We start from the raw sequence: 23,560 nt of genomic DNA on the forward strand, positions 1-23,560 counted from the left end.
TGCAGTATTTACATAGTATATTAGCAATATTCCTTCATTTTTTTTATTTTGAAAATGCGAGCAATGATTTTGTCTTCTTATTATTAACGTGTTCTGAACAGTACACAAGACAATAAACGTACGATCTTGAATAACTTGTGATCTAATGATCGAATCTTCACGTTCTAGGACTCAATCTGAATGATTCGACGGGTTGACCACAAATATGCTAATTAATTAGTTCAGAAGATATTTTAATTTACGAAGTCAGACCCAAAAACGTACTTTCTTTGAATAAACATAACTTTTTTTTTCGACGAATACGGATTTCTGACCCTCAAAATATAGGGAGTAGCGACTATCTGGGAAATATAGTCCCAATAATTTGTTCAGGTGAGCGGTCTAAAGTTTCGACTCCTTAGGGTTAATTTTATTTTTTTTGCGTACTTCACCATATCTCGAGAACTTTTCAAGCGAATTGACAAATTTTTACACAAAAATACAAAATATTTTTATCCAAAGATAAAATTCTTTGCGAAAAATAACTTTTTGTAAAGATTTTTTATTTTTAATTATTTCATTTAATAACAGTTTAATTGCAAAGCATACAATTCTTACAAGGCAAAATAAATTTGAGTGATACAAATCAGTACAACAAATTCGAATTTTCAATCAAGCATTTTTACAAATAAACTTACTTGCTAGATAGGAAAATATGCATTTTAATAATAAGCTTCAGAACAATTTTGAAAATTTCAATAAATTATGAAAACATAGTATTAACTTAGTACGAGAACGAGGCCAATGACGGTCAAATTTAGATCTTTTTCTGAATTTTCTTATCACTGAGAATAAATTCAGAACATTTCCAATTATATTCAAATGTGATTCGTAAGCTTTCAAGCTATAACATTCTAAAAAAATCGTATTAATAATTGATTGACTAATTTTTTTTAACAATGAAATAATTAGTTTTTGCTACAGATGGGATAGAATTAACCATTAATATCTCTCAAAACTGATGTAATGGGTTACAAAGTCAATTTTATACGAAATAAATAATCTTTTTTTAATAAATAGTCATGTTCTTTGTGAATAAAATTCCATTATCCCTGTTCATTTGCATCAATATTCAATGTACGACTTTAGAATAATCTCTACAACCGCAAATTTTTCAAAAATAAAATAAAACTAATTTAGCGAACCCATTTTCTGTAAAGAAATAAACAATGAAAATTGTGTTGAATAGCCTTAATCGGCTTCAGAGCTAAACATAAATGACATTACATGCACCTTTTATTATGATCAAACGTTGTAAGCTAAAATGATGCCAAATAACGAAAAAAATGGAAAGAGTAACGGAGTACGTAGGAGTTATGGGACCCGTGTTTACTGAAAGATGACAAATCTTAAGAGGGAGAAGAAAAAATATGAGTAGAGATGCAGGCATTAATATCTGATAAATACAAATTAAATTTTAATATGCATTTATTATAGAAATTACCTTCCCATTATACTTATTAATTAACACAATAGACTCAATTAATTCAAAATGAACTTTCATTAGAAAAAAGAATTTCTTTAAATATTAAAAAAATTTGCAGGAAAAAAAAATTCTTAATCACACATTTTGATGATTATGGTCTAGATATCAGCCCCCCCAAAGATGTACTCAGTATAGTGTTAACGCATTTACAAAAATTAGTATGCATTCATGTTACCTACATATTCTGAGCTCGATAAAAAACCACGTTGCTTTATAAAAAAAAAAAAAAAAACACATTTATATCTATCCATGCGTATTAATATTTTTTTTAATAAAAAGAGAAAGCTCTTTAGACGTGAGCATCTGGAGGTGGTAATAAGGAAGCAAAAAATTTAATTCTAAAATCCAATCGCTTGGATTTTAGAATTCTAATTTCGAACTCAAAATTCAATCCACCACAATCCAATCATCAATATTCCTGCATCTCAATTAGATAAATGTTCTCATTTTTAATATGAAAGTTACACAAAACATTTTTTTAAAGAAAAGTTGCTTTACATATTAAATGTACGTGAAGTTTAGTGGCAGTAATATGTATGCATAATGGGATAATAGCATTAGTTTTTTCTTCTTAATATTGGGTTGGCAACTAAATTGTCGCAGTTTTTTTTTTTTAGGGAGTATGTCGATAAAGGGCGAATTCCATTTCCTCAGTCATTTTTTTGTCTCTTGACGCGAAATTTTGTCCAAAAATTGTGTACACCAAACTCAAATAGATGGCCAACACGAGATGCATTTTTGAGGTCAAAATTTTCATTTTTTTTTTTTGTCCCTTCAGATATGGCCTCCTCTTCTTTCAAGGCACAAATGTCACGAGCAGCTTCTACAGTCTTAGGCAGGGTGAGTAGCGTTTCTAAAAAGTGATTAAAGGTGCTTATTTTCGATTTTTCGTTTTTTAAAAGCCATTAAAGGTGCTTTTTTCACAGGATGTTTTTAAAAAGTGCTTAATTTTCCCTTTTCCAAAATAAGATTTTTCCTTTACTATGTTGATTTTCGCTTCGAATCATGCAAAAAGACGCAGCTCACACTGTTCTATTCATCGTTTTCATAATTAATTCAGCCCCAATCTATTTCGGCGTATAGTCAGTCCGTAGTGTATGAGATCGCTATTCTTTTTACATGAATCAAAATTTCATAATTTTTGACAATTGTCAAAAGGTTTTTTTTTTTTTTTTTTTTTGACATGATGGTTAAAACAAGATAAAACCGTCGATTGTCAAAAACTTTCCAACCCTGCCTAATTATGATATTTTTTAAAGTGCTTAAAAATATTTCTTGAGTGCTTGAAAGGTGCTTATTTTTTGTTGAATAATTTGGCTACGCACCCTATTTAGAGCCTTTATTAAAAGCAAAGAAGGTGTAGTAATCTGAAAATAACATAAATCAACTCAAACAACAACAACAAAAAAAAAAAAATAGCTTCCAGTGGAACAATATATCCTCCTTGAATGATTTAAAACGTTCTGCCAAAAAAATTTAATAATATGCAGAATATTAAAATTTTAAAAAAAATTGGCGGAAACTTAGTAGTCAACCCAATACAATGCAAATTTTTACAATTACTTTATTTATATAATTTTCCTTTATGTAAGCAATTCAAAGATTCAATGATCTAATCTATTGAATCCAAACCAATCTTGTTTTCACGAATTACAGAAATGAAGGTCAAAAAATAAATCATACATAACAAGAAGACAATACTAAGAGCACGGAACTCCGAAATAAACTGACTGATACAGGAACCAGGTGGCTCATTTCAAAAACTTTCCTATTTTGACTAGTTACTTTTCCGCACAAAAACTCTTTTTTTTTTTTTTTTCCCCCTTCCAAATAGTGTTAAAAAGATACCGACTGCTATAAGTTGTTCAGGGAAAAAAAAAAGATTCTAAAGAAAATACTATACACTGATTCTATTTTTATGATATAGGTTTTCAAAAGTTTACGAGCTTGTAAAATGCAACTATGAGCATAAAAAGCAAAGGGAGCGTTAACATTAATGTATCGCAAATTACTTTCAGGGCAAAAAATAGTCTGCTAACGATGTTTTTTGTGAGAAAATGTATGAGAGCGTATTTTTTTTCGTGAATATATGTCCCAAAGGCTGCAATTACTGTCGTGTCTGAAAGTAAGACATAATGCTGAAATTTTGCTTGGAATTTTTCAAAAATGCGAGCAGAAATGATTATGATTTATTATAATGTATTATATTATAATCATTAATTTATAATATTCTAACGAGATTATATTTTATAAATGAAGTAATTTATTAATATTGATATAAGCAAATCTGTTTTTTATCTCTCCCATTTTCATGTTTTCTTATTTTTCCTTAATAACAGTATCAGAACACAGAATAAAAAATATTTTTGAGAATCTATTAACATAGATAGAGCAGCAGTTCCCAATTTCTTTCAGCCATGGAACCCTTAATGATTGATCTTCGTTTGGCGGAACTCCGATTTTATCAATTGATTTCTTTATCAATTGCGAACATATTAACCTAAGAAAGACTACTGATTATTTTGAAAGTTTGATTCATAATGAAACTTGTTTCATAATTGAGAACTTTTATAGAGCGTTTTACAAAAAAAAATTTCTTCAGCGTACATAAATTAAATATATTAACTAGTATGTGATAAATTTCAGATATAATTGAAAAAAAAAAATGAAAATCAGGAAATGAAAAAATAAATTGAAAACATTTTTAAAAAACAATTCCTAAAAATTCATTAAAAGTTTCTTTTATATAAGCATTAGAAATTAAATCCTTAATAAATAACCGAAGCAGTGAAAATCATTCTAACAGCTAGGAATATTAAACACTTCCGCAAGTTTGTTGAAAGCCGATGTTAAACAAATATGGACAACAACGCACGGAATCTTTTACTGAAAAACAAACAACCCCCAACGATTCAATCGATCGAGGAAGATGGACAGCTAATAACGTCTTATGTTTACTCATGTCATTCAAAATAGAAATCTAATTATGCTTGCCCTAGGCAGAAGAGTTAGGTGAAGTATGGAAAATATAAATTAAAGCTGAAGACTGAAGGAAATTCATCAATTCCATTAAAAAATTATTCAACAGGGTGAGTAGCCAAATAATTCAACAAAAAAATAAGCACCTTTTAAGCACATTTCAAGCACTCAAAAAATATTTTTAAGCACTTTAAAAAAATATAACTAGTCAGTGTTGGTAAGTTTTTGACAATTGACGGTTTTATCTTGTTTTAACCATCATGTCAAAAAAAAAGAAACCTTTTGGCATTGTTTTTGACAATTGTCCAAAATCATGAAATTTTAAATCATGTAAAACGAATAGCGTTTTCATACGCTACTGACTGAAAATACGCCGAAATAGATTGGGGTTGAATTAATTATGAAAACGTTGAATAGAACAATGTGAACTGTGTCTTTTTTCATAATTCGAATCGAAAATCGGCATAGTAAAGGAAAAATCTCATTTTGAAACAGGGAAAATTAAGCACTTTTTAAAAACACTCAATGAAAAAAGCGCCTCTAAGGACTTTTAGAAAACGAAAATCAAAAATAAGCACCTTTAAGCACTTTTTAAAAACGTTACGCATCCTGTTCAAAATAAAACTGTCAAATAAAACTTGTAAAAAAATTAGCTTAAGAAACCAATCCATGTCGGTAATGTATTCAATTACCTTCCAAACAAAATTTTCGTAAAAACAATATTTTTCGACACATCATTGCAATTATTTAAGGTTTTTTAGATAACTAGAGGGCTCCGCCCCCTGCTCGCTGACGCTCGCCAACCCCCGGAGAATTGCTTCGCAATTCTTGCTTGGTTTGCTTCGCAAAACCAAGAATGCTTTGATTTCATATATTTCAATATTAAACTGAATATGCGACTTTTTAGTAATGTTAGGTCTTTTCTTTTTAGGCATTACTTGTAAATAAACAAATCGAATTAAGATTTAAAACCAGATTAAACTTACGAATTAACGTTTTAGAAAACAAATAATCAGATTAATCAATATATCAATACGAAATAAGTTGAGATGTTGTAAAACTGAAGAATGAAATTCTAACTATTTTGTGATTGGTTGCATCTCTGAAAAAGAAAATTCAGACTTGTAAATCGCTTTTTTAAGCTTGCCGTTTTAAGACATGTGATTGGCTGTTGTGAACGGCGGTTATTCTTCATTATTAACTGCAAAATCGTGCTTTAAAACTAAAATAAATAAAAATTTAAAATTACGTAAAAGATTTGAATGCCCTAAATGTCTTCCCTGAAAGATTCTGAATGAATTGATTCCTTAATCTTAGATTTTCATCACGTAGTTAAAAAGTTTTTCAGGGGACAAAATTAACTGCAAAAACTTTTTTTTAGAATAGAGAGATTTATACGAAAGTAACTAATTAATCGAAAACACTCTACAAAAAAAGCTATTATATATATACAGGAATCGAATTTTCCAACAGTTTCATATAATCGGCTTAAGTGTACTGAAACTCAAATTAAGTGAAATAAGAGCATTAATAAAAATTATGGTGTGATAAGTACATTTTTTGTTTCATTTTTCTTTGTTGCATTTTTTCACATTATTTACATCAAAATTTCTCATAAAGCAAAAAATAATATAACAATCTGAATTCTGGAGGTCTGTTATATAACCACAAATAAAAGATATATTCACTCAAATTTTGGATACAAAATTATAATTATTTCAATTGCCTTGTTTTTTCGTAAACAAATAACAGTAAAAATTTTAGTTTGAAAAAAAATACAACTGTGCTAATTATAGTATATTTATTATATGTAGGTAATTAGGTACTTTAAGAAAACCTTCCATACCCACACGCGACCTATGATGTCAGTGCTAACTAACCTTTATCAGCAAAATGGCTTTTTAAAGTCGAGTTAAGTTTCTCTACATAAGTTAGAATGCTAATTAACTATAAGTTAATTAACATTCTAACTTATGTAGAGTTAGAATAACTTATGTACTTAATTAACTAGAAGTTAATTAACATTCTTGCTTATGTAGAGTTAGAATAACTTGCGTATTTAATTAACTAGAAGTTAATTAACATTCTAACTTATGTACAGTTAGAAAAACTTATGTACTTAATTAACTAGAAGTTAATTAACATTCTAACTTATGTAGAGTTAAAATAACTTATGTACTTAATTAACTAGAAGTTAATTAACATTCTAACTTATGTAGAGTTAGAATAACTTGTGTATTTAATTAACTATAAGTTAATTAACATTCTAACTTATGTAGAGTTAGAATAACTTATGTATTTAATTAACTATAAGTTAATTAAATATAGAGCCGTATCGCAAATCGAATTAGTTGAAATATAATTATTTCTTGCCTACTTCTTTTAAGTAATTTAGATTTATTATTTGTCTATGTATTTTATTGTAACCGTGATATATTTTTGCTTTGTGTACCTGGCAACGTCGATGCATAATTAGTTTATGTTCCAAATGGCTTCATGCCTGTCTTTGTGTTAAATCTCTGCGTAAATATATAGTGAACGATTTGAAATCTTTGAGAAAGAATCTTCGTGAAAGAATTTAGAGTGCGTCACTTAAGAGAATTGGTACTTGACGGGTTTGGCTTATTCGAAATAGAATGGAGAAAAGAGTTGCTAACGTAAACAAATGCCACGCTTCAACAACCAATCAGTATCGAGATACTCACACTACGTCACTTGCAGGTATCCAATTATGGTTAAGTTTGACAGCTACAATCCGTTACTAAAATTGCTATAAGAAAAGTTCTATTTAACGCACGGTCAAAAACAAAATAGTTTTGAAAACTAGAAAAAGTGGACATTATTATTAGACTGTAAAACAAAAACGTGAATTTTCATAAAAATATTCGTTTCTAAGAATTCTCTAAGTTCGATGAATGTCTTTATTTCTGGCAAAAAAAAATCTCAGATAGCTATAAACTAGTTTTAATATGTTGCTTTCGTTTGGTATAGCTGGACGTGTGTGATAATTTTTTCATATTTTATTTTAAATTGTAGAATCAGCTAGTAATAAAAGTAATTTATGTGAATGAAATGCTTCGCAATAATATCTTAGAAAATGATTTTGGAGTATCTTTGTATTTTTAAACAACTAAAACAAAATAAACTATTCCTTAATTTAAAAAAAAGAAGGAAAAAAAAACATATTTTAAAGTTGAAACCCTCCATTAATAACAACAGTTTAATTAAAGTTTTTTTTTCTTTCTAACTCATCAAAATCTTTCGCTAGTTTCATTACTGTTTTCACAAAACTAGATAGTCTTGGTCCATATAATATAAGAGAAAAAAGTTAAAACAATTTTTAATTTAATACCTTTTTTTCAAAAACAACTATTTAATTTATAAGTTCTTAATTTTTTATTAAAGTTTATGGTTAATTACTAACTAAATTTTGAAGAAATTCCGTTCAATATAGTGTAAATGGAGCTTCTGCAAAATTTGCTAGTGAACAAACAAACAAAATGTTTTTTTTTTTTTTTTTTTTTTTGCAATCCGTGAAATAATCCATAATGTCCAAAATTTATAAACCAGAATACCTTAAATATTTATAAAAATTTTCCCATGGTCTCAAAAACTGGTTTCAAATCAGAGATTGAACTTTTTCTTATATGAATAGATGATAAAATTTTGGAATTGGATAAAATAACTTTTCAGATAAGAATAGATCCAAAAAAAAATAAAAATAAAAATAATTTTTTTAAAAACCACGTTTTTGTAGTGGAGAATAATATTTAAAAAACAAAAATTTGAAACACGAAAAACGTGGGGAGCATGAAATACATAACAGTAACAGTTTGTGTGCTCATGAGAATATGTGCATGTATATCTGTAATTGTATCTGAATGTGTGTGTGGTTGTGCATGTGTATGAGTAAGAACATGTGTATATGTACTGTTATGTATTTCATACGCCCCACGTTTTTCGTTTCTCAAATTTTTATTTTTTAATTATTATTCTCCACAACAAAAACGTGGTTTTTAAAAATATTATTTTGATTTTGATTTTTTTTTTTTTTGTACTCACTTCCAAAATCTCAATTTTTTCACTCACTTTACACAAAACTTTTCAACTGATATGTGACACTAATTTGAAATAATCGAATCGACAACAAAAGACAATCGCGTAAATATTAATTTTTGTTTAATTTAATTTTATTTTACTTTGTCTTTTTTCTCGTCATTTTCATGCATTGTCATCCAATTCTGAACTATGTGCCAAATTTGATGTCTGTAGCTAGTCGGGAAGTTACTTTAAAATCGATTACAAAATTCCACTCGAACAGACATACACGAAAGCAAGTTAATATAAACGTGGTAAAAAACGAACTACTATTTAGACGGATTTAACTTTAAAAATAAAAAAAAGCGAAGAAAAAATTATTTTCGAAAACTATAAAAGATGTGGAATGAAATTTCATTTTTCAAATAATAAGTTATAAGCGTATTGCATGGAAAAAGTGAAAAATGTTTACTACAAAGTGCCAAATATCTATTTTCTTTCCGCTGTAAAGGGAAGGGAGAAAGTTAATCTCTAAGAACTCTTCCATGAGATCAGCATCCGTCTCAATGTTCGAATTAAGACAGACAGCTGAGGTTGATAATAGTCTTCACAAACAAAGAAGGGTCTTGTTTTCTCGAACAATATATTTAGAGCACTTCTACGAAGGAATTGAATTGGAGATTCGGTAAATCATCGCAACATCTCTTGGTACTTACTATGTAAATAAATTACCAGGAAGTGATACGTTTTACCTTGAGGGATATTTTTTAAACTTATTTTTGATATGTTTCCAATATAAACCTGTATGAAGGATAGATATTTATAATTGAATCAATCGTGCTTGCTAAATAATATGCTAAAAAGAATTTCAAGTTAGCCTGATTTGCAAAAATCAATTTGAAGATTTTCTTTTATAAATATTATGACAATTTCACTTCTCTCTGTTTTAAAATTAATTAGTGTAAATTTATAACCATCTAAAATAAACCCAATTACTATTCAGAATAATGAATTCAAAAATATTGCAAAGATAAAAAGAAACATTCTGTATCCCAGTTTATTTGGAGTCGATCACTGATAGCAAATGCTCCAAATAATTTAAATTTGTGATTATTATATTTTAGTTTTTGTAGTCTGATTGTAAAAAAACGCTGAACACCCCAATGTTTAAAATATTTATATAACTTAATTCAGGGTGCGTAGCCAAATTATTCAATAAAAAATAAGCACCTTTTAAGCACTCAAAAATATTTTTAAGTACTTTAAAAAATATCATAATTTGGCAGGGTTGGAAAGTTTTTGACAATTGATGGTTTTATGTTGTTTTAACCGTCATGTCAAAAAAAATAGCATTTTGGCATTATTTTTGACAATTGCCAAAAATCATGAAATTTTGAATCACGTAAAACGAATGGCGTTTTCATACGCTACTGACTGAAAATACGCCGAAATAGATTGGGGTTGAATTAATTGTTAAAATTTTGAATCGAACAATGTGAACTGTGACTCTTGCATAATTCGTAGCGAAAATCAACGTGGTAAAGGAAAAATCTCGTTTTGAAAAAAAGGAAAATTAAGCCTTTTTTATAAATACCCAATGAAAAAAGCACCCTTAAGGGCTTTTAAAAAACAAAAATCAAAAATAAGCACACCTTTAAGTACTTTTTAAAAACGCTACGCACCCTGTAATTGTTATAATGAATTTATATTATTTTGTAAAATCTTCTGGAATTTTTCCTTTTCTTATACAAGGCAGTTATCGATAAAAAAAAATTTAAAAAAAACCTAATAAAGCATATCTGAAAATGCTAACAATTCTGAAATCTGTTCAACAAAACTGATGTGCAAATATTTTTTTCTCTTCCAGTACCAAAATTAAACGTACAACATGTTTACCAAAGAAGTTCGACAACCTTTTTTTTCTAGTTTCCTTTCTCCAGTGTCTGTAAACGATTTAACAACGTTTTAACCATTCTCTAAGCTGATCGACTTATACTGCTTCTAAGAATAATGCTTGCGAGATGACGTCTGAAAATATGAAAGTGACAGGTGTCGCCAAGAAAACACGGAAGTCTTCGAAGAACATACCAGTTCCTTTTTTACAGGAACAACACAAAACTTTTTATTCGTTTCATTTAATATTAAAGAAGGAAAAAAAAACATTAAACCTGAAAAATAATACCAGTTCACAACTACTGAATTGTAGGGTTCCAATTTCATTATTTTACTTATTTATTTCCTTATTGCGAGTCGTAATTAAAATATCACAGAAAAAATTTCTTAAAATATCTTAGTTAAAACTCATGAAGCTAATGGGAATTAAAAAGTTTATCAAAACAATTTTGAATAACCATGTGCAAGAAAAAAGGCGTATTAAAATATAATAGAACTCGATAATAATGAATACGTATGGGGACCGAAATATGCTCTTGGAAGAAACTATTTTAAAACGGTACACTTTTTACGAATTTTTTATTTCACTATTCACTTACTTTTCAGTGGTTTCTAAAAGGGGTTTGATCCAAGACCCAATGAACGGGATCTCGGGAGATAAAGCCCTCGCCTTCCTATGATGTGATTCAGGTTCGAATTCCAGCGTTGGCTGGTTGATAGGAATTCTGCTCCGGGCTCTGAAAACACCACAAGGCTTATATCTCCTGTGGTATATGGATCATGGGTTAGAATCTTCTTGCCGCCGGGCTAACCGTGGGACCCTTCGTGGTTTTTCGCACCATGTAACGCAAATTTGGGTAAGTTCCATCAAAAAGCCCTCCACGAAGGTTAGTTTGTCACAATACTTCATCAAGGACTTTCCTAGTCTTTTAGGTTGAGTTCAAAATTACAAGACTACGAAGTTGAACATTAATAGTCGTAAACTCGGAATTTGAGTCGGCTGCTTAACGCCGGTTATAAAAAATAAAATGAGGAAACCTAGGTTCGAATTTCAACGATGGCTGGTTGCAACAAATTCTTCCGGCTCACTCGGACCACTGAGCAGTCGTAAAATATCAGCTGTGATAGATAGATCACCTACTAATCCTGGAAAGTTTTCATGGTTTTCTTCTTCATAAACTGCAAATGCGCAATAGTTTCATCAGAAAAGCATTCCATGAAGGATAGTTCGTTCCAATATTTGATCCATAAATTATTTAGTCTTCTAGATTGCGTTCAAAATTTCCATGTGGAGTTGAGTACCAAGAGTTCGCAAACCAAAAAAATGGGTTAACATTTCAACGTCGTTAATAAAATAAAACAAAATGATCCTTTACAACTTTGAGCTCATTGAGAACTGCCTGAAATAAATCCATCAAACTAAGTAAAGAATGAGGAATTTTCTAATTATCCTAAAGATATGTGCACTGACTCCAATTATCTACATAAAAATCATGCGCTTTTCAGAAAACGCTCTTCTAAACTATTTTAAAAATCGACAAATCATTATATTTATTGCCAGAAGCCCTTTCCTTGATATTCCGCGGAATTAAAATCTACTATAAATTGGACTCCTTAATTAGGAAGATTCTACTTTTATTCTATGTTACCCCCAGCGTTTATAAGTAGAATAAAAACAGAATCTTCCCTATTAAAGACATTTATTGCAATAGCAAATGCAGTAGTTTGATTCCTCAAACATAAATGTATTTGCTCAGAGAAATTCATTATCCCACAAAAAACTAAGAAAATAATCCTGATATGATAGTTTTGCTTAGAAATTAGCGAGTTAAAATCCTATTTTTAAATAAATATTAAAATCAAAACCCAAGTCACAATAATTGTAAAAATTTTTTTCATAGATGTTAAATTTGAAGCGATAATATTTGAAAAGATATTTTCTCCATTTTCCTTACTGGTATTATTGAAATAAAAAATTCTTTTTAAAATTTCGCTAGAAATTCCATTTGGAGAGGAATCATAAGTGACTTATAATAAAAATATATTCGAATGCATAAAAGCACCTTTAACTGTATGTGACGCTTAAAATATTATTTTAGCAATAAAAATGGCGTGAACGTAAATTTTGTTTTCAAGTTGGACAAAACGTGTTCCATTTGATGAAAAATGTAAACCATTTTTGTTCTTATATTGTAGAAATCAATATTCAATCATAAAAGAAATTTCCATAAAAGTAACTAAACTCAACACATTTTTGAGCATTGATTTTTATATGACTTCTTTTTTACACCTTAGACCTTTTTACCACATCAAACCAACTGCATGTACTGAGGTGAAGAAGGCTAGCTTTCATAGACATTATATAAACCAGCCCTCCAAGGTTTTGCGAGGTCCCTGTGTATAAAAGGTCCAAATTTAGGATTACTCTCCTGCACTATATTTTCCAGGCTATATTTTGGAAGTCAGAAATCCGAATCCGTCGAGAGAAAAACAGTCCTTTTTATTCAGAGAAAGTACGCTTTTGTGTCTGATTTTGAAATTTAAGACATCGTCTGCATTAATTAGTTAGCATATTTGAGTTCACCGTCTCGAGCCATTAAGACTGAGTCCTAGAACGTGAAGATCCGATTATTGCATCAGAATTTATTTAGGGCGGTTCCTTTTTGTTCAGCGCACTGTACATTTATTTGTCTTTATTTTTACAAGATATCTAAAATATATATTAGGTGCGGTGATCACGGAACACCATGTGTATAAACAATTAGTTATTACTCACCTGAAGTAGTAAAGATCCTTCAGGAAGGTCTATACACACGCAATACTTTTGAGTTGCTTCACATGATACAAATATATACACATCTTCAATTAAACCATACTGGACGGACTCCTCCATAAATCCTGTAGCCTGAAAAAACAAACAAAAACGTTTATATTTCTAACACGAATTAGGAGTGGAAACTTTTTGCATTTAAAGAGGTAATTTTTCATCACTTTTTCATTTAAATTAAGATAAACTCGTAATGGTAAAAATATTAAAAATTTTGAGACGTGCTTGACTCACATCTGGCCAAGCCTTAAAAATGGGATCCAATTTTTGAGGGCTGAAACATGTCAACTGCTATTTCCATTCTGTATAATAGAATTCCAAGTGTAACAGAGGGGAAATCACACAGGTATTTTATCCTAAAAAATGTATTAAATATATGTGAAAGTAAAAAATTATGCAATAATATGCTACTTTAAAGTGTTATGTTTAATTTAATTGCATTAAATAATAAAAGAGCCTCATAATTTAATTGCCAGGTAATCAAAAGCGTCCGTAACAGAGGAGACAAAGAAAATCCCAAATTTTTGACATGCACTGTTATTTCCGCTATATTCTGTGATTTGGAACATCCAAAACATTATTTTTAATTTTTTTTTAATTAACACATTTCAAGGTAAAATAAATTACTATAAGACTTTTTAAATTGTTACACATTTTTATTAACTTCAAAAAATGCAATGTAACAGAGGGGACATTTTGCAAATTCGACAAGTAGTTACAGGGAAATATCATGCCATTTAATTAAACATTGCACCTTAAAGTAGCATATTATTGCACAATTTTTTGTTTTCACATCTATTTAATACATTTTTTATGATAAAATACCTGCGTGATTTTCCCTCTTTTACTCTTGGATTCTATTACTGGTTTCAGTTAGCATGGAATTCAACTATAGAGTTCTACAGAATTTTAAGAATAACTGCCAGATTTCCGAGGGGATTTTCTGTTCATTCTTAAAGTGGTAACGTAATGTATTAATTAATAACGGGTGTCCCAAAATTTAAGCAGAATTTGAATTAAATAGATAATTAATTATTTAGTGTTGGCAGTGAAATGAAAAAGGAAAACAGTTAGATATATAACAGTTTAGGATTAGTGAAAATGCAGCAGTAGAATCAGGAACAACTCGTTTTTCAGTGTTAAAAATCTGTTGAACATTTGAATTGCTGCATGAGACATTTCCTGGGCACGTACTCTTGTGTTTCGATGTTTCAGAATCGGAAAAAAGTAAGAATGATTGAAACTGATATGAAACTATAATTTTTTTAGAAAAAAAAACAGAAAATATAAAAAGGAAAAAGAATAGAGAGCGAAAGAAAAAAAGAACAGAAGGAAAAAACGAATTGAAAAAAAAAAATAAAAAGATAAAAGGAATAATAAGAAAAAAAGAATAGAGAGGAAAAAAGAATAGAAATACAAAGGAATAGAGTGAAAAAAATAAATGGAAAGAGAAAAAGAATTTAAAAAAAAGGTTAAAAAAAGAAAAAATAGAAAGAAAAAAAGAATAGAATGATAAAAGAATTGAATGAAAAAAAAAAAGAATAGAAAGAAAAAGAATAGTAAGAAAAAAAGTAAGAATGATTGAAAATGATATGGAACTACAATTTTTGAAGAGAAAAAACAAAAAATAAAAAGGAAAAAGAATAGAATAGCGAAAGAATAGAAAGCAAAAAAGAACAGAAGGAAAAAAAGAATTGAAAGAAAAAAATAGAAAGATAAAAGGAATAATAAGAAAAAAAGAATAGAAAGACAAAGGGATAGAATGAAAAAAATAAATAGAAAGAGAAAAAGAATAAAAAAAAGGGTTTAAAAAAATGAAAAAATAGAAGGAAAAAATTCGAAAGAAAAAAGAATAGAATGATAAAAGAATTGAATGAAAAAAAAGAATAGAAAGAAAAAGAATAGAAAGAAAAAAAGTAAGAATGATTGAAAATTATATGAAACAACATATCTTAGCAGCAATGAAAAAACTGAGCATCAATTTGGCAAATTTACTTTTCTTGATGACAATAGACTCTTCCTATAACAATTGTTAAAATAAAACTCAGCAACAGATTTTGAAAATAATCCATGATAAAAAAAAAAAAAAAAAAAAAAAAAAAAAAACTATCTAAAGAACAGCTCACAAATCCTCATAAAACTTGCAAGAAATAATTCAAAAAACATAATAAATAAATTATATTTGCTTTTGTAACTATTAATGATCAGATAGAAATTTTTATTAAATCAAAAAATATGAATAAGCTTTCTTATTTCGATGAAAAACCAATACATTTTAATAGAAACTATAGATTTTCAAATATTAGATATTTAAAAAAACTATAATTTTCATTAAGGTGCATTATAAGATCTCATCGGTTATTTTCTAAATGAGAGGGCTTATTCATATTTATTGATTTCTAAAGCAAATACAATTTGCTTTATATATGAGTAGTTTGCAGAGCTATTTAGTTTCCTAGTTCTTTTTTTTTTTTTTTTTTTTTTTTTTTTTTTTTTTTTTAAAATAGGAACGTCGATTTTGTTGGATTAAATATCAGTCCTTAAATATGAAATATAATGAACTTTTAATCCATCAAATGCATTTTTAAAATTTAATGAAATAAAATAAATTGCTTTCGAGCTAACTGTTTCTTACAACATGTATTTCACTAGAAAATACTTTAGAGAAAGTCATATTTGCCTTTAGAAAAAGTCATATTTACAGGTGCTTCATGTTTTTTGAGTGATTATTTTGTAAAAATAGGAAGTCATTTTTATTTTCGCTTGTTTACTGGAAAGTTGATTTACACATGCTTAGATGTGGGTGATTATTTTGAATTGATAGAAAGTTATTTTTATTATTATTTTAATTTCTCTGAAAAGTCTAATTACAATTGTTTGATATTTTGTGAGTGATTATTTTGAGTAAGTAGAAAGTCATTTTTTATTTTTCGAAAAATCAAATTACAGAAGCTTGATATTTTGAATGAATGATTATTTTGAGTAAGTAGAAAGTCATTTTTATTTTTCGAAAAATCAAATAACAGAAGCTTGATATTTTGAATGAATGATTATTTTGAGTAAGTAGAAAGTCATTTTTTATTTTTCGAAAAATCAAATAACAGAAGCTTGATATTTTGAATGAATGATTATTTTGAGTAAGTAGAAAGTCATTTTTTATTTTTCGAAAAATCAAATAACAGAAGCTTGATATTTTGAATGAATGATTATTTTGAGTAAGTAGAAAGTCATTTTTATTTTTCGAAAAATCAAATAACAGAAGCTTGATATTTTGAATGAATGATTATTTTGAGTAAGTAGTCATTTTTATTTTTATTCATTTATTTTGAAAAGTCGATGTTTTACACAGGTTTGATATTTTGTGGGTGATTATTTAGAACTAGTAAAAAGTCATTTTTATTGCTATTTGTTTGTTTGTTTTTAAGTCGAATTAAAATTGATTGATATTTTGTGAATGATTATTTTGAGTAAGTAGAAAGTCATTTTTATTTTTATTAATTTATTTTGAAAAGTCGATATTTTACACATGCACATGATTGATATTTCGTGGGCGATTGTTTTGAATTAGTAAAAAGTCATTTTTATTGCTATTTGTTTTTTTTTTCTAAGTCTAATTACAATTGATTGATATTTTGCGAATGATTATTTAGAGTAAATAGAAAGTCATTTTTATATTTTCAAAAAAATAAAATAAAAAATACAGATGCTTGATATTGTGTGAACGATTATTTTGAGTGAATAGAAAGTCATATTTATTTAATGTCAAACTGTCAACTTTTCAAGAAGTTTCAAGGTCATCCAAACACAGCGTCTTCCACTTATATGGAAACATGAGATAAAGAACAAAAAATACTACACTACAAGAAAGAAGAAGCGTTTATAACACCCATTTAAGTAGTACTGCTACACTAAAGTTGATTTGTCTATTAAGTTATTATCGTTTGACGCACACGCGTGCCTACGTTGAGCGAGAGAGACAAAGAACGAGCAAATATAGGCATGCTTCTGTCCCTGGAAAGAAAGGGTTAAATGATCTCTCTAAAATTCGAGAAAAAAATCTTTTATTCGCACACAATGAAGCTATTAAGCCTTTCTCATTTCTCTTGAAGGACAACAGTCATCGCGAAATTCATTGAAAGACGGAAGAATAAATTCTGCAAATATTTGCATAATTTGAGGTTTGGGAGAGAGAAAAAAAAACAGTTATTTTCGCAGCCTCTTATAATTTAGAAGCAACATTGCGAACCTTAAAAATAACAATTATAATGTCAAATAAATGAAATGCAAGAAGTTAAATATGTCTTGCCTTAGATATAGAATGATTTACTATATTGGTTAGAACACTGTATTAGTGTATTTGTACTATACATATTAGTCAGGGCTCTATCCAGACATTTTGTGAAAGGTCCGTTTTTGTAAAATTGTGAAAAAATTACTCGTAATTTATGAATATGAAATAAACGTTAAGTCACATTCTTTCAACCAGGGTCCTGCTTTTGTAAATTTGTGCAAATAAGGTCTTGTTATTGCAAAATACTTCTTCAAGAAGTTATTGAATTGTAAAGACATACAAGATTATGCTCAACGCTGTGAAATTATAGTTTAAAAAACTAAATTTTATAAAATAAACAGCAATTGCGGCTACTAAATTAGAGATGCAAACATACAAATATTTGGACGAATAAAGGAAGAAGCGTCTGCCGAAGAAAAAACTTAGTTCGTTTACATCTGTCTTTCTTCATGGGAAGGGTTTTTTCGATTAACAAAACAATAATAAAGATAAATAAATTTGTGAAGGGTCTGTTTAAAAGATCAATTATTTTGTGAAGGGTCCGTTTTTAAGTTAAAATATTTTGTGAAGGGTCGGTTTTTAAGTTAAAATATTTTGTAAAGGGTCCGTTAACGGACCCAAATTTCTTCTAAACAGATCCCTGTTAGTGTACATAAATCATATCTTTTATATGCGATAGAATATACTGAAAACAAAAAGTTTACTTCCCTAGACATAGAATGTACTGCCAAGAAATATAATATTTCGTTAGAAATAGAAAATTTGAATAGCAAAAGAATAATGTCAAGAAATAAAATATTTCTTAAGCAATAAAATATATTGACAAAAAAAATTGAATATTTTACTCGCTGTACCTACGTCAAATCAAGAAATAGAATATTTTATTACTAATAGACTTTTTCATTAACAGTTGACTAAGTATAACGTCAAGACATGTAATATTTTGCTAGAAATGGAAAACTTTACTAGCAATAGAATACTATCAAGAAATAGAATATTTCATAAGCAATAGAATATACTGACAAAGAAAATGGAATTACTGTATCTATGTCATGCCAAGATGTAGAATATTTCACTTGAAATAGAAAGTTTTTAAGTAAAATAGAATACTGTCAAAGAATAAAATATTTCTTGACAGAAAAATTTGCATTTCATCACGCATTTGATTATCATTCAACTATCTATTAAGACAGCAACTGTTTAGTATGAAATCTAAAAAGAAAATCATTCCGAATACAAATAGTGGCAAAAATATAATATCTTATTATACTTTAAATTTATCGTTTCCTATATTAACATAAGCATGATAAACTTGATAAGAAATATTAAAGGCATAAAAACAAAGCATATTCTTTAAACCAACCATTATTTATATGCTTTATAATCTATACATGTTTTGTTTCGACGGTAACTATGAAAATGTATATGCCTCTTATAAGTTGGAATTGATTTTTAACGAAAAATGTTGGCTAAGCATAACGAATATTGGAATGTATACTTAAAAATTGTTGTTTATCGTTCTTCAATTATGTAAAGTCAAAAGATGTTTTGTCAAAAACTGCTGTTGCCTTTATTTTATATTCCATAACTATGTTTTGCAGCAATTTCACTTTGTTTATAAGTAACTCTAGGTAAACTTTAAATATCACATTTAAATGTTTATTTCACAAATGAAATTTCTACAATTCAATTTTGCTGATGATCTAAAATGTTTAGATAAAGCAAGATCAGTCTTTTCTTTTTTTTAAATTTCAGCCAATGTAATATTAGATATAGTTAATAAAATCTTTAAAAACAAATTTTATTCTCAAAACTTAAATATTTATAAAACACAGTTTCATTCTGTTACATGAACAAATGTAGATAATTATCAATTAGAATAACCATTTTATTTGCTCAATATCCAAGATACAACAAAATCATCATTATTATGGCAATTGGAAATTTAATTGATAATTCTTACTACTTTTTTTCTCCATAAAATACATATATTAATAAAACACATATAATAAGATCAAATATAAAATGAATATGCGTTAAATTCAAATAAATACAAAATGTTATTTAATCAAAATAAGTCCGACATTTTCAGTAATATATTATAAGTTATTCTATTACAAAAATGACTTAACAAATTTTTTGAGATAAAATAGCACTTAAATCTTTTAGAAAAATGGCAACATTTTCAAAAGCACTCATTTGTTTTCAGATTTTTAAATGCCTCTAACCAGCACTTGATGCGTTTTAACACTAACGTAAAGTGCTCCTGTCAAGATGCCAGCTAAGAGCAAATGAAAAATTAAAAAGTAAAATAAGTACACGTACGAAAAAACCGCTGCTCCATCGGAGGCTCGTCTTTTTTGCTGTTATCCAATCAAAAGAATGATCTCATATGACGTCACCCTAAAAGACGTCATGGATTCCGTAACAGCCATAAACGATAGTAAGAAGTGAGGTTAGTCGATGATGTTTCTTTTTTGGAGACCTTGACCTGTATTTGCCATTTGGGGATGCCTCGCACTGAAGACGATTTTCTTCTAAAAATCCTAAGATATTACTCCAATTTTCAAAGTGTAAGTTTGCTCATAAGAAAATAGAGATAAAATCTGCTATTTTTCATTAATATAGTTTAAATCTCTATCAGTTTCTTTTTTTTAATTTTATTGCAAAATTATAATATCAATAACTGCATAGTAATTTTGCATTATGTATTTTATTTTAATTTTATAACCGTCTTTGAACAGGGTTGGGTACTTTGGATTTTTCGACTACTAGTGTTCAACTCCGTAGTCTTGTGATTTTAAACCCAATCCAGAAGAGAATTGGAACTCCTGGATCGAGTACTTGGAGAAATTTGCCTTCGTTGAGGATTTTTTGATGGAACTTACCCACATTTGCGCTACAAGAAAACCACGAAAACCTCCGACGGTTAATCCGACGGTAAGAGGACTAACCCATGATCCGTCTACCACTGAGGATATTTTACGTCAGCACTGTGGTCGGTGCGAGCCGGGGGCGGAATTCGTATTGACTAACCATCACTGGGTTTCGAACCCGGTTCACCTCATTGGAAAGAGTGGTTTTTTTTCCTTGCATAAACATTTTTCATTTTTATAACCGTCGTTGAACAGCCGCCCCAATTTTATGGGTTTACGACTACTAGTGTTCAACTCTATAGCCTTGTAATTTTGAACCCAATCCAGAAGACAAGGGAACTCCTGGATCAAGTATTGGGAGAAATTTGCCTTTGTGGAGGAATTTTTGATAGAACTAACCCGCATTTGCGTTACATGAACAGGAAGACCACGAGAACCTCCCACGGTTAGCCTGACGACAAGGGGACTCTAGCCCAAGATCCGTCTACCACTGAGGATATTTCAAGTCAGCACTGTGGTCAGTGCAAGCCGGATGCGGAATTTGCATCGACCAGCCATCGCCGGGATCGAACCCAGGTTCACCTCATTGGAAGGCGAACACTCTATCCCCATCGCGGCTCTGCATAAACATTTAACCCGTTTAATTCATTTTTAACACCGAAAAAATGTACTACATGGCTTGCATTTTGCACTGTTTAAATTTATATTGGCGCAGGCAGCTGCACGAAAACATAGTTATTTTTGGTATTAAAAGAGTATAGGATTCGCATTTAAAGGTCAGATAGAAAAGGTGTTCAACTTCTTTTATGTTACAAAGTTATGAACTCAACTTTATTAAATATGAAATGAGAATTGCATCATATTACATAAACTTGTTTCTAGCGCTTTTGAACTTCCCCATCTCCCTTTTAAGCAATAATAAATTATTTTGCAGATGACTCCCATGCTTCCGTCAGAAAAAACACAAACCGAATAGCTTTTTGCTAAAGTAATCTCATTGCAACAATTTTTGGACAAAATTTAAAAAGGCAACTCTTTGCATATAACAAAATTTACATTAAAAAAATTATTTTATGAAATTTTGAATATCTTTTGAAAGAAGATTTTTTCAAATTTTTTTCTTTTTTGAAACATTGAAGTAATTTATCATTCAACTGTTTTTTTATTCGTTTTATTTTACTTTTGGGACATTTTTTTATCACTCTGTATTTATTTAATTAGTTTATCTATAATAAGAGTGAAAGGTTTAAAAAATAAAATCGAGGCCAGCATAATAAAAGGCATTATTTCTCCTTGTGAAAGCATTTTTCAAATATTAAACAATTCTTTTTTTGAAATAAGAAATGAGAAAGAATAAATCTATAATGCTCTAATAAATCTAGATTGTACTTCCTTCCTCTTTTCTTATATGAAATCAATTGACATAACTTGCTTCATTGGTGTTATTTCAAAATGCTTTGTATTTATTAATTTCACCACTTCCGAGTTAGGTTTAAGCAGATATTTTTATGCAATTTGAATAACAATATTAATGCCGTAAAACTTTATATTATGAGCATGCATTTAACATAAGCTCAATTTTAAAATTTTGTTCGAGTATAACTGATTGCCAAATGTAAGTTTTTAAAGTAGGTAATGGGAACTTTGAATACATAATCAGGAAAAAAGTGAATTGGAAATTTGTGCAAAATTAGCATGCTGATTAATTAAATGAATAATCAATCCCAAAAAACTGAAGCGGTGAGATATTACTTGATTAAAATTTTCATTCGTTTCAAAAATATCATCATAATCATCAGCATTGGCACAACAGCCCTTTGTGAGCCTGGGTCTTCCTCGGAAGCTTTTTCTATTCTGCCCTTCTCCCAACAATTGATTTCCAGTTCTTTACTATTAGGAAAAATATACAAATTGGAAATAACTGTCAACGTGCTTCAAGCTTTCAAAAACTGGTGCGCTGATCGGCTGTATAGCGGTCAGGGAGCTGACCTCACATCAGAAAGGTCCTGGGTTCGAATCCCGAAAAAGGCATAGATGTTCTTGCATTCTCTCTCTGTACTATCTGTCTTTACAGCGGGCGCAACGTTGGCCCACTGAATATTTTACCCCTAGTGGTCAGCATATATGTCCTACTAAAACCTGAATAACAGGTGTCAATCGGATGAGGTAAAAAAAAACAGGCTCCTATTTTTAAGATTTGCTAGTCGAATGTGTCAATGAAAAATGGAAAATAAAGGTGAAAAAATTTAGGTTTTTCCATTTTTTATTTAAATTATTAAAAAAAATTACAAAGAAACATAATGAACTTATTAGTTATCATGGGTCTGTTTAGAAGAAATTTGGGTCCGTTAACGGACCCTTCACAAAATTTCTTTTCATAGAAACGGACCCTTCACAAAATAATTTATCTTTTAATCGGACCCTTCACAAATTTCTATATCTTCATTATTGTTTTGTTAATCGAATAAACCCTTCCCTGGGGAGAAAAAAAAGAAAGACGGATGTAAACGAACTAAGTTTTGTCTTTGGCAAACGCTTCTTCTTTTATTCGTCCGAAATGAATATTCTGTGTTGAGCATTATAGGCTAAATACCAAATATTTTCATGTTGCATCTCTAATTTAGTAGCAGCAAGTGCCGTTTATTTTTTAAAATTTAAATTTTTTTATTATAATTTTACAGTGTTGAGAATAATCTTGTATCTATTTACAATTTAAAAACTCCTTGAAAAAGTTTTATTGCAATAACAGGACCCTATTTGCACAAATTCCCGAAAGCAGGACCCTGGTTGAAAGAATGTGACTTTACGTTTATTTTATATTCACAAATTACGAGGAATTTTTTAACAATTTTACAAAATTAGGGCCTTTCTCAAAATGCCTGGACAGACTCCTATGGTCACACAAATTACATACAAGCATTATCAAAAAAATTTATTTTTATCACTTTAATAAGCTAAATTATGACTGATTAATAGAAATTTTCATACAATATAGCATATTGTTTAATCAAACGCTCTGAGGTAAAATATTTTATTTTCAACAAAATTTTAAACCTCGATTAAGGAAGTTGGAATTGATATTCAGTAAATAGGAATACTCGATAGGCTCATCGGAGAAAAAAAAATACTGA

General features: G+C 28.9%; 1 protein-coding gene across 1 annotated transcript in view; it reads right to left on the reverse strand.

Annotated features, from left to right (window-relative positions):
- LOC107438776 (C-Maf-inducing protein) overlaps positions 1–23,560 on the reverse strand; it is a 127,075-nt gene that overhangs the window by 68,294 nt on the left and 35,221 nt on the right. Inside the window, exon 2 of the mRNA XM_043047724.3 lies at positions 13,212–13,340. Within this exon, the coding sequence (XP_042903658.2) occupies positions 13,212–13,340 (129 nt within the window). The remainder of the gene's footprint in view (positions 1–13,211; positions 13,341–23,560) is intronic.

Source organism: Parasteatoda tepidariorum, chromosome 1 (genome assembly GCF_982258835.1).
Source record: "Parasteatoda tepidariorum strain Cologne lab strain chromosome 1, Ptep-v5.0, whole genome shotgun sequence".
NCBI classification, from domain to species: Eukaryota; Metazoa; Arthropoda; class Arachnida; order Araneae; family Theridiidae; genus Parasteatoda; species Parasteatoda tepidariorum.